Here is an 18,008-nt window from a genome sequence, read left to right on the forward strand (position 1 = left end):
GTAATGAGATGAATCTCGCTTGTGGCAGCCATGTCACAAAGATATAGCAACACAAATAAGTGTCGGAATGAATTCCTCTCTCTCTCTCTCGCTATATATATATATATATATATATATATATATATATCCTTCTATTATGAATTTGAAATTCATATGGATGATATTATTGTTGCTTACAATGGCTAATACATGCATGTTTTTCCTTTGATAATTGTTATAGGCATATACTGGGATGTTGAGACCTTGGAGGTGAGCCAAGGTGGTGGAAGGAATGGTTGAATATAATTTTCCAAAATAATGAACAAGAATGCAAAGTTGCAGTGAACAAGATATCATTGCAAGTGTCATTGAAAAATGAGGGCATGTAGTATTGTTGAAATGAAAAGAATATTGAGGATGATGTTACTTCAAGGGGGAGGGGAATGCAACATCATGGTTCTTATTATTTGGATGTTTTGGATTGAATTGTAAATAAGTGGGTGTAATGATGGGAGTCAACTTATATAAATGACCCCATGTGTAAATGATGTAAATACATTGGTGTGGAGCTTAAGGCCAAGGCCCAACCAATGAATGTCTAGGCATGTATTTTCAATAAATTTGCTTTCAGTATATCATGAGATAGACTTCCTATGATATTTTCAAGATAAATATAAATATTATTTTGAAAGTTATGTAAAGGTCTAAATTTGTTGCAAAGAGCACAAGAGGCACCATGAGACCATTCAAAGGGAAAAGAAAAGGGAGTCCAATGGGATCACAAATAATCCTAAGCTTCCTAAAGTTCCTCAGCCTCCTAACCTTCATATTTTCACCATGTACCTTATTAGAGACCTCAACCATCAACTATTGAACGTAGACCATCCTAGATCCATCTTAAATCCAAATCTATCAAGCGTCGAGAGGGATCAAATCTCTCATGGTGCAAACCTCTTTTTTGACTGCAAAACATGAGGAAATGTTTGCACCTCGAGAAATTTGATCCCTTGTGACGCTTAATAGATCCAGAGTTAAGATGGATCTAGGCTGTTTTGATATATATAAGATCAGTAGTTACAATTTACTTGCGGCTCTGTTGTTAGACCATAAAACCTAATAAGCTTCTGTGTTATATATACCTCTGTCTTTGCAGGAGTTAAGGATTTTTTGTTTAATTTTATTTTTAATGTTATCGTTTGATCTCTTAAATAAAACTCAATATCAATTTTATCTAAACTAAGTTATGAACATTTGAGAGTCATATTCCAATGAATTTTCATGGGGAGGTTAAAACAGACAGTTGAGATAGTCTAAATTGAGCAACTCCAATAAATTTTAATGCAGACAAAAAAATATAAACAAAATATAGGACTGCAGGCACCGAATTTTCTTTTTTTCATGCTCATGTTGCTCTTCACACTCAAGAGTATAATTTCAAACATATAAAATAAAAAGAATAGCATACAAAAATTTTGAACGCTATGTAACAAAGTGAGCAAGCTTGTTTTTCCCAAGCTTTACCTTGAAGAGATGCATCCGCAAAGCTATAAATTCTTTGTCTAGTGTGTCTTTATTGAGTGGTTTTTTCTGCCAAATCAAATATGAAAATTGCTCAAGGTTTGATATTTGTTGTGGAAATTAGGATTTATTTTGATCTAACTAAAAAAAATTGTTGCAACGAATGTCTCACATTAGCGAAGAATACCTTTAAATAGCGTACATTAGAGAAGAATACCGCTGAAAAAACCACGGGTTGTTAAATGGTGGAGCCCAAAAACCTCGATCCATAATTTACTATTTTATATTAATTTTTATTTTAATGGTCAAATTATTATGTAATTTGACCATTAGATAAGAATACCATGGGAAAATCCATGGGTTGTGAAAACTTGAAGCCAAAAAACCTCCATCCATAAATTTAGTATTTTATCTCAATTTTATTAAAATTATTAATAATCAATTTTATAATTTTATTTTATTTTATTAGTTTTATTCTTTTATGTAATTTTATCATTAGAGAAAAATACCATGTGCAAAACCATGGTTTGCAAAAACCTATTTAGTATTTTATCTCAATTTTATTAAAATTAGTAATAATCAGTTTTTTTTTTTTTTTTTTTTTTTTTTTTTTGTATGTAATTTTATCATTAGAGAAAAATACCATGTGCAAAACCATGGTTTGCAAAAACCTGGAGCCCAAAAACCTCCGGTAAATTTACTATTTTATCTCAATTTTATTTTAATTAGTATTTATTTATTATTTATTAAATATTTTTTTATGTAATTTAACCAAGACAAAATGTTTACATAACAACATATGTATACTTATGGGTCAGACATTTAAAAAATATTCACAAAACATCTAACATCTAACACCTACACATCTACCTCATGTTGAGTTGTAGAGCACCTCTTGGTGCAACAATAGTTGGTGGCAAAATCTACCATCCATAGTTATGAGAGCATGGTAGTTGAGTACAAGTTCGAAGACGTGTAAGAGACTACATTCTCATAAAGATTTGGACATTATAGATATTCAAACCATCTATTTTCCCATGCACGCTATTGATGCAATTCAAATTGACCATTCCATTCACTTCATTTGATTTTATTACATTTGATCCTAGGTATGCCCCTATGCTATGTCGGAGACATTCAAACTTGCAAGTGACCAAGCGATACATCTAACATCTAACACCTACACATCTACCCCATACTGGGTTGTAGAGCACCTCTCGACACAACAATAGTTGGTGGGAAAATCTACCATCCATAGTTATGAGAGCATGGTAGTTGAGTACAAGTTCGAAAGCATGTAAGAGACTACATTCTCATAAAGATTTGGACATTATGGATATTCAAACCATCTATTTTCCCATGCACTCTATTGATGCAATTCAAATTGACCATTCCATTCACTTCATTTGATTTTATTCCATTTGATCCTAGGTATGTCCCTATGCTATGTCAGAGACATTCAAACTTGCAAGTGACCAAGCAAGACATCTAACATCTAACACCTGCACATCTACCCCATACTGGGTTGTAGAGCACCTCTCGACGCAACAATAGTTGGTGAGAAAATCTACCATCCATAGTTATGAGAGCATGGTATTTGAGTACAAGTTTGAAGGCGTGTAAGAGACTACATTCTCATAAAGATTTGGACATTATGGATATTCAAACCATCTATTTTCCCATGCACTCTATTGATGCAATTCAAATTGACAATTCCATTCACTTCATTTGATTTTATTCCATTTGATCCTAGATATGTCCCTATGCTATGTCGGAGACATTCAAACTTGCAAGTGACCAAGTAGAGCTATGGAAGAGAAGTTGTGAACCTGGCGGGGACAGAGAGAGAGAGAGAGATGGAACACTATAGTGGTGTATAAATAGTTGGTTTGATAGGAAGGCACACCCATTTTCCTTGTAGATAGTTGCTCATCAAGAGCTCAAGATCCAATATATGACTATGTTGAGTTGATCATAAAGGAAAACAAAGGCTCAAACTCCTTATGCACACACTAAAGTGCATAGGAGGGAAGAGGATTCTCGTTAGAGACTATTTAGCAATGAAAGGAACGTCTTCCTTATGTTATGTAATGGAAGGGAGTGTCGTGGCTAGGCTAGCTAAAGAGTTTCAAAGTAGATAATTTGGTTCAGTCTAGGAGCAATTGGGCTAGGTGAATGACTTGAGTATACAGGACCAATTTTCTTTGTCCTAGTAGCCTCACAACCCAGCTTGGGCATGGCATCCACAGAGGAATGCCTGTGGTTGGGTGGAAGATTTCTCTATTCCATCTCTATGCTTGAATTCATGTTTACAATTATATTGTTAAACTATATTGTATTCATGAATGAATTGGTTGGAATTCATCATTGGAATTTACGACATTGGCATGCATAGGTGTTGAATGGCTTAATTGTTTGTTTGGTGAATTTGGAATTGCATTATAATTTATTTGGCTTGAGATCCCTTCTAAATTAAAGTTTTATGCATGTTTGATAGTTGCATTGATAGGTAGTGTACCTTTGTAATTCAAATTGCATATGTGTATTTACATTTGAATCCATGTTATGCCTTTGGAATACTGTGATGCATTTTGAGTTGGATGGCATGGGCTAGATCTAGTTCGAATTGTTGAGTATACTAGTGTTTAGCCTACAAGACTGTGTTAAAGTTCCTAATACCAACCCAAATTTATTTTCTCGCAACAATTATTTATTCCTGAAAATTTATTTTACTATCCAAATAAATTCTGAATTGTTGAAAAATAAAACCACTAATATATGAACTTCTAAAAATTTATATGCAGCGGAAATAAAATCAAAGAGAACAATCACACATTATAGTAGATAAATACCCACAACAATTCTCCTTCATACATTAATCTCAAGAAAATTAGGGTTTCAACCCATAGAGAAATTACAAGGAAATATGCATTCATTGGAACCAGTAACTCGACCCCACTAGAAGAAGTTTTCCCTAGGAATTTTAGCCCACTGGAAATTAGCCACTAAAGAAATTTGGCCTAGAGATTTTCAGCCCACCTCTCATCAACAACTCGACCTTGCCTCTTCCCCTCAAACAATGTATGCACCTTAGGAAATTAGGCCTTGGAAAATCAACCTCTCCAACAATTCAACCTCCTTGCTTTAGCAATTCAACATCTTGGAAATGCCCTCGAATCCACTTGCACTCTTCCTCCTCGCTCTAGAAAAAATAATTTTCTCCACTTGTGCGTCTTCACCTCTCCCTTAGGATTATTTTATAATCTTCATGAAACCCAAATCCCTAACCCTAATCTCCCTTCTAGAAGATCTAGGATATCAATGGTTGAGACTATTTCTGAGTCACTTAAATAATTTCATTATTTATCCTTAGAATTTGACTTAAGAGTCCACAACAATTGATTGACCTTAATTGTTGTATTTTTCCTAAGTTAGACTTGGGAAAGAAGACATAAATCATCTTCTGCATACTAAGACACCAAGCCTACGCAAAAGACCTTCCAAAGCTACCACAAGCTTCGACAAATTGGTGTTGGGTCCATGCCCTTTAGTGCATTCAAAGTATTGACTTCAAATGATGGTTGGTATGATTCAAATGATATGGTATGCCCTTTAGTCCTTTAGTTCTTACTTTGAAGGGTTCCTTTAAGTTACCCAAGTTGGCCTTTGTGTAATTTGAAGATGCCCTTTAGTGCATTCAAAGTATTGACTTCAAATGATGGTTGGCATGGTTCAAATGATATGGTTTGCCCTTTAGTCCTTTAGTTCTTACTTTGTAGGGTTCATTTCAGTTACCCAAGTTGGCTTGTGTGTAATTTTAAGTATTTCTTCGAATGGATAGAAGCCATGTTTATTCTCAAAGACACTCAATAGCCTTGTATTTATATATGATATGTGAATGATGTTTTTTTATACTTCGATGATTTAATAGGGACATTCAAATGTTGTTCTTTCAAACTAGCCTAGCGGGCTATCAAGGGTGTTCAAAGGTTGGCCCAATGACCTATAAAGGGGAATTGTAAGATGATCTTTCAAGTTGGCCCAATCACTAATCAAGGGTGTTCAAATGTTCTTCTTTCACGATGGTCCAGTGGTCTAGTAAGGGTAATTAGAAGATGATCTTTCAAGTTGCTTGATAGCCTATCAGAGGTGTTCAAATATTGTTCTTTTGAAGTAGCCCAATGGCCTATCAAGAGCATTTTGAAGATGTTCTTTCTAAGAGCCCTAATAGTCTATTAAGTAGGTTTTTTTAAAGCAATTGATGGGCAATCTTGCATTTTGGCCTAATGGCTTTTAACTACGTTGTTTCTTCCAAGGTTGGGAATTAATCTTTAGATAAGGCTTGACAAGTAGTTGGAGCTTTTTGAAAGGTGTTCTTTGGAAGGGACTTAATGGCTTATCAAGGTCTTTCCAAAGATGTTCTTTCAAGGGCATTGCGGATGGGTTTTGACCCGCGTAATAAGGCTTAATTTGAAGGGATAATGAAAAACACAAAGAAATGAAGAATAATGAAAAAGACAAAAAATGCCACTCCCTCAATAAGGATACAAAGGGGGATGGGTACATGATAGGAATGCCTTTGATTATGTGTTGGTCAACTTTCTAGGTCAAGAGTAGCCAAAGGCTTTGATCATCAAGATACATGGCTAGTGCAAGCAGACAACCTTGTTTGATTGATATGAAAAATCTAATGTCTTCCAACTTCACTTCATTAATGTTAAGGTAATTTGAGGCATTTGTGAAGACGGTTTTGACCACCTTTATTAAAAAAGGTCCAAAGCCTAGAGCATGAAGAATTGAGAGGATAAAAGGCCATTCAATTTCTCTTGGCCTTTTCAAAATTATTTTGGACAAATAATGTGTGTTGGCCTGTACACATTTGGCCCATTCCGTGGCTTCCCAAACTGTCGTGGTGTTGTCTATGATATAGCACTTAAGGATAAAACCAGTATGCTTAGATTTAATGATCTTCAGCAGTATACCTGACTTTCAAGGTTAGTGGTTCGGCCAAGGTATAGTATGACACATTGAGAAAACTCATAGGCCTCCAATTATTGAACAACTTGGAATCCTCCACATTCTGGATGAATTCAATGTTTCCTTTGTGACTAACCTCGCCCAAACACTGCATTCGGATGGCTTCTCATTTGGACCTGAAAATTCCCAAATGGCCTTATAATATTCAAACTGCAATGATATTGTCTAGGATATAGCACCTATGGATAATGCCACTTTTCTTAGATCTAATGATCTTGGGCAGTATACTTGATTTGCAAGGTTAGTGGTTTGGCCAAGGTATAGTATGACACATTGAAAACTATTGAAACTTGGAATCCTCCACATTCTGGATGAACTTAATGGTTACCTTTGTTGCTAACCTCAACCAAATACTGCATTCCACTGGCTTCTCATTTGGACCTAAAAAATCCCAAATGGTCTTATAATATTTACACAGAAATCCATCTAGGCCCACAGATTTTTCATTTGCCGTATGTTGTTGTAAAATAGCATACAACTCGTCCATTGATAGGAGTTGGTCACATGTCTGTGTTGTGTTTCTATCACCTTTATGAAGGCTTCATCGACACAAATCTGCATGGCCACCCTACATTCTACGATGATTGCCTGCAACCAGAACATGAGTTTGCAGTGACTCGTGAGAGACAATCTTCTTTTTTTCAATTCCGACCCACTATTTGACACTACCTGCATCTGATTGGATGGTTCTAATATGCTCATGAGCTGCTTTTGAGGTAAATGGTCTGAAAAAGTCTTTTTGAGGGTCTATCCCTGGCACTGAGTTGGTTGCTCTATGTTGCAGGCGTTTGTCATAAGGGCAGGTCTCAACAAATTTATTAAGCTCCTCGATTTCTTTGGCCACTGTTTCGTATGTGCGCTTTCTTATGGCCCCAATTTGTTACCAAGCCCAAGAGAAAGGAGGCCGTCCTGCCATCTTTGTGACTGCTTCATTAGAATTTAGACGAAATAATCCTTACCTATATTATATTAAATGTCCATATCATATGAATTCTAATCTTGGGTAAATTAATTTCTGATTTCCAGGTGTAACTATGAATTTTACAAGCTTTCTCAACATTCAAGTCAGATTTGAGACCTATATAGATGTGGGTTCCTGAAAGTGGCATCAAGTTGAATATGAACAGCAAGAGGAGGTTAACAACAATCGACAATATTCAACATTTATTAATCATCCAGAATGAAGAGATCATTAAGACAGCTACAGATAAAATCTAGACTGGGAACTAACATTAACTGTAATTTGGAGCCCATTTAAGGCTTGGTTTGAGTGATCATGGCTTTCCAATTTCAAACTCTGCCAGGACTCCGGTTGTTTCGGGCTGGAAAGTAAGGATTTTCTGGCTTCTTTTCCTATCCAAGTGAAAAGCATTGTTTTCTTTTTCTCTGCCGCTGCTGCACATAGACATGAATGAGGGTATGAATTGGACAAATCACTACAGTTCTTTGGAGTCAAACCTTATAATCCTTTAATACATGATAAAGCATATGCAAGATAATTATTAGTGGCCTCACTTGTCGTTCAATTAGAATATTAGGTGCTGCCAAATGCCTGATTTTTTTATACTTCAATTGTTGTCAGGGAATAACTCAGTTAGGGTCAAAATCAGCAACATTAAAATAAATAAATAGATAATATTTTCTACTTTTCAAAAATTTATTAACTTTTTCTCTGAACCTTCCCGATTTTTTGGAAGAAAAAAATCGCAATTTTTCCTGCTCAAACAACCACAATTTTTTCTTGACAATTTCTCAGCTTGAGGAATAACCATGGAAAAATCATAAAACTGCCAATTTCTAGGCAATTTTTTCCACCAGTATATTTCTTACTGTTGGAAATCCTATACATACTGGTATTCCAGTATGTGTTCTTTGGGAAGCATGTATACAATATTTAAGGCAAAGTATTTGAGACTTGCACCTGCTAAAAACATGGAATCAAGTCAAACCTAAGCTTAGTTTCTCTCTCTACAATAAGAGCTTAACATGGCATCCTGAAATGCTTGAAATGTAAGCAAAAAAATTAAGCTGGAACTAAATCAAAAAGAATTATGTAAACAGAGATTATGTTTGTTTCCTACCATTGCAAGTAGACATTGGCATCATTGAAAAGCCGATATGTCACAAAAGATGTAAGTGAAAGCATCACTTCATTACCAGGTCTGAAGTAACACAGACAATGCTATCAGCAACGGGAGGAAATTAGAGATTGGCCAATTCCTCCAAAACCAATGTAAAAGAAGGCACTAAACAGTCAGACAATTCCGAAGCATATGTTTCTTTGTAAACAAAGTTTCATTGTGTTAAGAAGCACATTTTACAACCTGGTATGAGGGAGATATGTAATTATTTCCATGTTCAAAATAGATTTGAGATGTGGCATTTAAAAAAAAAAAGCATTTCAAAATTGAACATAAATAAAATATTTCCATGTGGACTTTAAATTAAATATTTCAATATCAACTATATCTATATATATATATATATATATAAAGCAATTGAACGTAAAAATATTCTTATGGTTAAAACTTAAAACATTTCAATGGTGTGTTGCTTAGTATGAGGGAGATGTGCAATTCCTTCCATGCTCAACATGGAGTTGACACATGATTCAACTCCCTATAATTTCAGTGGAGCATGGAAGGAATTACACCTCCCTCATACTGAGCAATGCCCCATTGAAATGTTTCACCCATAAGAAATTATATATATATATAGAGAGAGAGAGAGAGGGAGAGAGAGACAGACAGACTCTTAATCTATCATGCATGAAGAAGGATCAAGTCTCCGGAGGTAAAAGCATTTTTTTAGATTGAAAAACTTGAGGAAAGGTTTGCACCTCGAGGGATTTGATCCCTCTTAGCACACGCAAGATCTGGAGTTAAAATGCATCTACAATGGTTCTAGAACTCTTGCAAATTTAATTGCAATATAGTACTAATGTTAAATTTGGCAACTAGGGCCAAACACCACTTTGGACAGCTCTTATGAGGCAGCTAATATTTTTCTTGGATTCCTCTTTCCAAGAGGTGTAAGATTGATCTAAAGATCATCCCATTCTGACATGTACAAATGAAGTTATGAATTTATTTTGATTATGGACAAATTGTCAAGGTCGGCTAGCCATCAAATTAGCCTCCTCCAGCGTTCAACGTTGCATCTAAATACAAAGTGCCGCCTCCTCATTTTGGCATCTCATTTCATTCATCTTTTTCTCTCTTTTTGATTGGGTACGGATTTTTGGGCCTCTCTCTCTCCACACGTGCGGAAGGAACATTGTCTTTTCTAGCTGTTGCATTGACTAGATTTGAACGAAATTTCAAGAGGCTGACTTTGACCAGCGTTAACCATGTTTAACTTCGGTTTTGTGAGGGAGACTTCTGTTTGGGCAGGCCACTGTTCTAGGCACAAAAACCGAGGCAGTTTGACCCCTGCGTTGACCAGCGTTGATTGTTGATTTTTAATGTACCTTGGACAAGCCGTTTTCCATGGGTTAGTCTCTCCCTAGGGAAAAGTGTCCAAAATATTTTTTTTCCAAAGTGTAACTTTAGAAATTGAAAGTGACTTTATAAGTGGTAAAGTCAATGTTAAATTATAAAGTGAAAAGTGACTTTAGATATAAAGTACAATGTGGGTACTTTATTTAATGGGTGAGTTAAAAAATTAAAAGTGAGAATTAAATGCACATTTATTCTCATCCCTTGATCTAAATGAATCTGAGCCATTAAATCTTAGGGTTACCCAAAAGTCATTTAGGGAAACAAAAGGGGGAAAGGAAAATAGAGACTACATTCATTCTTCATGAGCAGATTGGAGAAAGGAGACTGAGAGTTGGAGAAAAGTTTTGAAGGAGAAATTTGTTGCAGCATGCTGAAAGAGTGATTTACGGGCAAACCTAGGCATGGAAATCAAGGCATAGAAGACAACAGAAAGTACAACACGAGTAACATTTAATGTTGCGAGTTGCATGTTGTTTGAGAGAATTTTTTTGAAAAAAAAAATTGAAAAATTCGTACAACCCGTACAGAATCCGTACAGTACAGTGTGTACCCGTACAATAGATATTTTCAGCTTTAAGTGGGCATGGAAATCGAGGCAAAGTGGGCACAGTTTTAAAGGAGTTTTGGGTTGAAGAGATAAGTTGTATTTTGTTGTTTTGTTTTGTCTGCAGATGTATTTTTCCTGAATTCAAAGATAAATAAATTTGAAGAGCTCTCTAACAGGTTTTCCCCGGAGAAGATTCAAGGGGTTTTGCCTAGGTCTAAGTTGAACAAAAATCTGTGTGTATTTCTATGTGTGTTGTTGGTCTGTTTATTTCCATATTTATTTTCAGCGTGTGTTGACAGTCTCGTGTTTTAATATGAAAATTTCAATTCCAGAATTCTATATGTTGAATGTATGTTTATGGGAAAGGGCATTTAACTAAATGGGAGTGATAAAGTGAAATTAAAAGCGGGTTGGGATTGCAGGAAACTTTTTAGTCATCAAATTTCAAAATGGTATCAAAGCTACAAGCTGAAAATCGCAGTTTGAACTTTGAACAGCAGACAGTAGTTTGGGACAACAAACAGTAGTTTGGACAACAAACTGACTTTTTGGACAGCAAACCGATATTTTGGGACAGCAAGGTGATATTTCACACAGACTGGACTTTTGGGACAGCAAGGTGTGCTGGAAAGTTCATTTCTCCATTTTCTTGGTTTTGTAAATTTTGAACAGCAGTCATGGCCATGTTCTTAAGGATAGAGAACAGAATGGATGCAATATCCAACTATGCCGTTTGGAAGGACAGAATTCAGACAGTGTTTGAGAAGGCAGCAGTTTCGGACATAGTGCAGCAAGTGGTTCTACCTCCTACTGTTGCAGATGAACTTGCTGAATTCACAAAAAATAATGCAAAAGCAAAAAGGATTTTGATGGACAGTTTAAAAGATCATGTGGTTCCTCAGGTGAGAGGAAACACATATGCATATCAAATGTGGACAACTCTAACCACTCTCTATCAGAGTACCAATGAGAGCAGGAAGATGGTACTCAAAGAACAATTGAAGAACATCAGGATGACAAAGGCTAAAAGTGTAGTTCATTATCTTGGCAGGGTCAAACAGGTACGTGATGATTTGACTGCTATTGGTGAGGCAGTTGCACCCACAGAGTTAGTCAGGATAGTTGTAGCGGGACTTCCTAAGTCTTGGGAGGTCTTTGGAGATGTTGTTACCTCTAGGGAGAATCTTCCCAATTGGGACAGATTCTGGGATGATTGTGTGCAGCATGAGATATGGAAGATTGGCAGTGGTGGGGTGAAGATAAAAGATGAGGAAGATGTTGCTTTGATAGCCAGAGGGAAGAACAAAGGGAAGGCCAAGAAAGGGGCCTCATCAAATGGGGCTAAGGGAAAGGAGAAGAAGAAGAAGAAAGATACAGATATGTCCAAAGTCAAATGTTGGGCATGTCAGAAGATGGGACATTATGCTGCTACGTGTCCTGAGAGGAAGAACAAGGGGAAGAAGGGTATTGTAGGTTCAACAGAGGTGGAGCAGTTTGCTTCACAGTTTGACAAGGACTTTGCATTTACTACTTCTACATCTAGTAGGAGTACATCATCCGATGTGTGGTACATAGACAGTGGGGCTTCCCGCCATATGACAGGTGCATGTGAGTTCTTTTCAGAGCTTGCAGAGAGGGCACTTGATAGTGAGACTGTACTAGGAGATGACGCACTGTGAGAGTTGTTGGTGTGGGAACTGTGACCTTTGAGAGGGAGTCTTTGCCTCCTTTGAAGGTCATGGATGTTTTGTATGTTCCGGGGATGAAGAAGAACTTGATTTCAGTGTCTGCTATGGAGGAGAAGGGGTTTGACGTCACTTTCTCAGGAGAGCAATTATTGATGCATCCCAAGGGAGCTTCCATCACTTCAGCCAAAGTGATTAGAGTCTGCGCTAGGAAACTATACAGGTTCAGTTTTCAATTGGCAGGAGCATTGGTGAGTAGCACATCTGGTAGCACTCACACAAGTACGACCAGCAGTAGAGACTTGTGCGAGTTATGGCACCGGAGGATGGTGCATATGCATCATGGAGTTTTGAAAGTACTAAGGGAGGTCACTACTGAAGTTCTTGATTTCAGTGTCGAGCATTATGAGGTTTGCAGAGGGTGTGCTTTGGGCAAGTACACCAAGTTACCATTCCCAGCGAGCGACAACATATCTACAGGTATATTAGACTTGATTCATACTGATGTTAGTGGTCGTATGTCTCATGTGCCTTTGGGTGGTTATGAGTATTATGTTATATTCATTGATGACCACTCTAGGAGGACTTGGATATATTTCCTGAAGACCAAGAGTGAGGTCTTAAGTCGATTTAAAGAGTTCAAAGCTCTTGTGAAAAAGCAGACAAGTAAAAAGATTAGGGTCTTGAGGTCAGACAATGGTGGTCAGTACACCGATGGTGGGTTTTCTGACTTCTGTGCACAAGAGGGCATTAGGAGAGAGTTCACGGTGTTGAAGAAAGTGTAACTGGGTTCGGTCTTCATAATGACACGTACCAATGTAAATAATGTAAACTGTATCTAGCAAAATATTTTGTAAATTTGAGTCATGGGTTTCATGCTCAAAATTTGTTTGTAGTAGCTCCCATTAAAGAGCTCTAGGCTAGGTGATAGGTTTGTGTCATTGATGTAAACAATTACACTTGTAAATTATATAGTTTGTGTCTCCAAGATCAAGGGCAGAACCATGTGGAATATCTCCTCCAAGTTCAAGTACAAATGGCTAGTAAAAGTCTCCTCCAAGCGAAGATAAAAAGGCATTGTAATTTCGGTAAAAATATAGTCCTCTCATGTCGGCTAAATCAATTATGTAAGTCGGCCTAAAGACAAGTCATGTTGGCCTAATGAGCAGCCTTGAGAGGACTATAAATAAGGGCCTCTCCTCCCTCATTCGAACACACTCTCATCAAATCAATTCGGTCTCTCTCCTATGCAAAGAAGAAGTCTGTCTAAGGGTGCGAAGAAAGGGTCAAGTCAAGGAGTCACAGGTCAACAAGAAGGAAGTATGTTCTGCCATCTATAACCGCAGGAAATTTGTCCACACATGCGAGGCTAGGGCATCATCTTATGTGCTCTCATTAGCAAGGAAAGAGTTCGATCTTGGGGCTATTTGAAGGGCAGATTTACTTGAAGAGAAGTGACAAGGAGAGTGAAGGTTTAGGAGGGCTAGAAGAGCCCTAAACCTCTCACATGTGCGAAGGAACAGGTCACAATTAGGGTTGCATTACAGTCCTAGGTTATCTTCATGAAAAGGGTTGATTTGAGGCCTAAAAAGTTCAGTTGTTCATCTAGAAGGAAGCTCCAAGTATAGTGAGGCAAGGAGGAGGCTACAAGAACAAGTAGCTCACTCACACGTGCGAAAACAGTGACATCTTCAAGTCTGCTGCTAGGGTTGCTGAATAGTTCACATCAAGGAAGCAGATCATCTTGTCTAAAGGCAAGCGTTGAGGACAACAGCTTGACAAGTGAACTAGTGAAGCTTGGAGGAAGAAAGAAGGGAGAGGGAAGCTAATCCTTCCATCTATAGTTGCAGATCTGATCTATGGTACAGCAGGTCAGAGGACAGCAGTAGCAGAAGGTACTAGCCTTGATCTTGGAGACACATTGGTCAAAGGGTCTTTGTATAGGTCTTGGAAATTTTGTCAAGTGAAGATTCTATAAGAAGAATTACCGTGGGTTTTCCTCTCAGGTTGGAGAGGTTTTGCCCTGGTTGCTGCCTATATCTTGTGTTATTGTTCTTTTGTTTATTATGCATGATAGTTGGTTGATGAAGTTAATAAACATACACATATGAAAAGATCTTGTTTGAATAAGTAAAAGGATAAAAATACTTCACAAGCAGTTATCTAAGATAGAGAAATCATTAACATATCAAGCCCATAGATTTCTCAACATGGTATCAGAGGGATGGTAGTACATCAAGGAAGGGCTGATAAAGAACATTAAAGAAGAGGCAGTTGAAGTTGAAGGCAAAGCTAGATTCAGATCCACATTCTGAAACTCCAAGATCTATCAAAGAGAAGACAAGATCTACTATTCAGGCAGATCTATAAGAGGAAGGTATCAAGAATCCTCTCACTTCAGTTGAAGAGCAGATCCTCAAGGATAAAATATCAGGTTCCCTAGCATTCAAGGATAGACAAAGTCAAGCTTCAAGGATCATCACATCAAGTAAGTATCTTATTTATTTGAGCAAAACTAATCTTGAAAAAGATGTCTTCTTGCAAGGAAAGCAATAAGTTAGTTGGAGTTGCCAACTTCCTTGCTTGGAAGAAGAGAACTGACCTCAATTTGAAAGAACAAGAAGTTATTGAACATGTACAAAAGAAAATTGTTGTTCCTACTGATAGTCAAGAATTGGCTAAGTATAACAAGAACGAAGTTAGAGCTCAAAAGATTCTCATAGAATCTATCAAGGACTCTTTGATTCCTTATGTAGCCAAGCTTGAAACAGCCAAGGAAATCTATGACAAATTGATAGACCTATTCTCCGTCAGCACTGCAGGAGAAGGGATCTCTTTAAGGAATGAGTTGTACAAGATGAAGATCAACAAAGAAGAAGGTATAGCTCCATACTTCATAAGGGTTTCTGAAATAAGAGATCAGTTACAGGATCGAGGAGAAATCATGTCTGATCAAGAGATGACTACTATAGTGCTGAATGCACTACCTGAGGAGTGGGGAAACTTTACAGCCAGCATATGGGCTAAAAAGGAGGCATCCTCACTCAATGATCTGTGGGCAATATGCAAAGTGGAAGAAGCCAGATTAAAGGCCAAGGAAGATATTGCAGTTGGATCCAAGGAGCAAGCATTTGCTGCCAGGTTCAAGAGAAAAGGAAAGTTCGGAAAGTTTGAGAGATCTAGTCACCAGCAACATCCCAAGAAAGACATGTCAAAGATTCAATGCTTTGAATGTCACGAATATGGACACTACCAAAGAGATTGTCCCAAGCGAAAGAAGAATGGCAAGAGGAAACATGAAACAGCTCATGTCACCCAGGAAATACAAGACAATGAAAAGAAGCCGAAGAAGGAGGAGCCACAGGATCTTTACTATGATTAAAAGATCACCTCTTGTTTTCTTTCATAGGTCTTAGTTGCATAGCATTTTGTGACATGTTGTGATTCATGAACATTCTTGTGTGTTGTTTAAGTAACTTTTTAAAGGATGTACTGATTATGTATTCCGTACCATCCATGGATGAACAATTGATGTATGAGGATATGTTGAATCCTCTGGAAATCTGTTAATGGTTATGATTAAAGTATGTTGTATTTCTTTATGTAAGGATTCTAGGAAGGAATGAAATTGCTATGTGTAGGAAACCCTAAGATGAGAACACTTTGGTTCTCTGAATCTTTGAAGAGTTTTTACAGGCAAATATCCTCTGTGAAGAATCCAGGTTCATATAAGTCAGAACGATGGTGCTAAGAGAACCTGTAAGGATCAAGACAACTTCGTTGCAGGTCAAAGATCCCTCAAGAAGTCTGCTGCAAGAATCATGGTATGATTCAAGACAAATGAGGTATGTATACTTGTGTTTAATATTATAATATCATGTCATATGGTTGCAGGTAACATGGATCAAGCATGATCAAGAGAAAAAGGATCTCCTCCTCTGAAAGGATGCAGGAAGGCTTAAGTCACACTAGATGAAATCAACATAATATATCCCAATATGGAGTATGAGGTGGTTGACTACAATTAAGAAACTCTGATTGAAAGCTCCTGGGAATGGAAGGTGTGAGGATGGTAGAGATTGTGAAATATGAAACCATGATGAAGGCAATCAACATCCAGAGAATCAAGAAGATTTGACTAGGAAATCTCCCAGAAAGATATGGAGACTCTGATGGAAGTCTGAAAAGATGAAGACCCTTGACAACAGATATCTTTGGGAGATGTGTCAACATGTATGCAGGGTGTTGATACCTACAAGAAGATGTCATTGGAAAAGGCCATCACCAAAAAGGTAATATGTGATTTGTTTTTGGTTTCTGACCTTTTGGGATAAGTTTGGGTATGTGTGTAGGGCCATGGTAAGAAGAGTTGTGAAGGATGTCACAACTATGTACCTTGTGATCTAGAGAAATCACCGTTGAAAGAAAGGTGGAGATAGATGGCCCTATGAAGGAAGCCCCAGATGTAAATCCAAGGAGGATACTTTCCAGGAAAGAAGGAATGACATGATGGAGGAAAGTGATGGATGGTTGAACCCTACATATGAAGAAATTGATGACATCGAGGTCTTGGATCATCAGTCAACTAGAAGACCCTATAAAGTACTGATGATAGAGTCCCTGTTTAAGAGGGAGCTCTGGAAGGTTCCTATGAGTAAAGGAACATGAGTAAGTTTCTGAGTAAAGAGAAACTTGGAACTCATCCCTAGTTAAGAGGGAGAGTTAGACACGACATTCTTGTCTTCAGTTTGGAAGAAAGAATGGAAGATTGTATAATCATCAGGCATCCGACACTCTTTGAGGATGTGGTAGGGCATCCAAGACAAGAGTGGGCAAGGGGACCGATATTCTTGAGGGTTGGGAACCCAAGATGAGAATAGTCTTAGTAGGGCATACTCGGAGAACACCTGGGTGGGTATGACCCTAAGAGAGACAATGATGATATGTGCCTATCAGTGATTGGTCTCACCAACATTGTGCTCTGATCTAAGTGAGAGATAGAGTTGTTAGTCAAGGCCTTGTTATATGAAAACAATGTTGGTTGAAATGATGCTATAACAGATGGAATGCAAATCTGATCTTCTTATGAGAATTCTTATGTGAACTTGAAAAATTGTCCAAGTACCATGTATGCATGAATACCTCCCTAGTTAAGAGGGAGTGTTGAAGGAAGTGCAACTAGGTACGGTCTTCATAATGACACATTCCAATGTAAATAATGTAAATTGTATCTAGCAAAATATTTTGTAAATTTAAGTCATGGGTTTCATGCTCAAAATTTGTTTGTATTAGCTCTCATTGAAGAGCTCTAGGCTAGGTGATAGGTTTGTGTCATTGACGTAAACAATTACACTTGTAAATTATATAGTTTGTGTCTCCAAGATCAAGGGCAGAACCATGTGGAATATCTCCTCCAAGATCAAGGGCAGAACCATGTGGAATATCTCCTCCAAGTTCAAGTACAAATGGCTAGTAAAAGTCTCCTCCAAGCGAAGATAAAAAGGCATTGTAATTTCGACAAAAATATATTATATTCATGTCGACTAAATCAATTATGTAAGTCAGCCTAAAGACAAGTCATGTCGGCCTAATGAGCAGCCTTGAGAGGACTATAAATAAGGGCCTCTCCTCCCTCATTTGAACACACTCTCATCACATCAATTCGGTCTCTCTCCTATGCGAAGAAGTCTGTCTAAGGGTGCGAAGAAAGGGTCAAGTCAAGGAGCCACAGGTCAACAAGAA

At 37.5% G+C, this 18,008-nt stretch overlaps 1 protein-coding gene across 14 annotated transcripts in view; it reads right to left on the reverse strand.

The window, feature by feature from the left end:
* Positions 1-18,008, reverse strand: part of LOC149142269 (beta-1,2-N-acetylglucosaminyltransferase II) — a 66,103-nt gene that overhangs the window by 23,172 nt on the left and 24,923 nt on the right. For 4 of the 14 annotated variants that reach the window (XM_089447010.1, XM_089447006.1, XM_089447007.1 and 1 more), the window contains exon 2: positions 8,616-8,696. The exons of 6 other annotated variants lie outside the window; for them this stretch is intronic. In XM_089447010.1, coding sequence (XP_089303136.1) covers positions 8,616-8,696 — 81 coding nt within the window. Of the gene's footprint in view, positions 1-1,497; positions 1,567-7,793; positions 7,930-8,258; positions 8,459-8,615; positions 8,697-18,008 lie in introns of those variants that run through there. 4 more of the 14 variants (XM_089447003.1, XM_089447002.1, XM_089447014.1 and 1 more) reach the window with 4 other exon arrangements.

Source organism: Pinus tabuliformis, chromosome X (assembly GCF_031772625.1).
Source record: "Pinus tabuliformis cultivar Carrire ecotype Pingquan chromosome X, CPIR1, whole genome shotgun sequence".
Lineage (NCBI taxonomy): Eukaryota > Viridiplantae > Streptophyta > Pinopsida > Pinales > Pinaceae > Pinus > Pinus tabuliformis.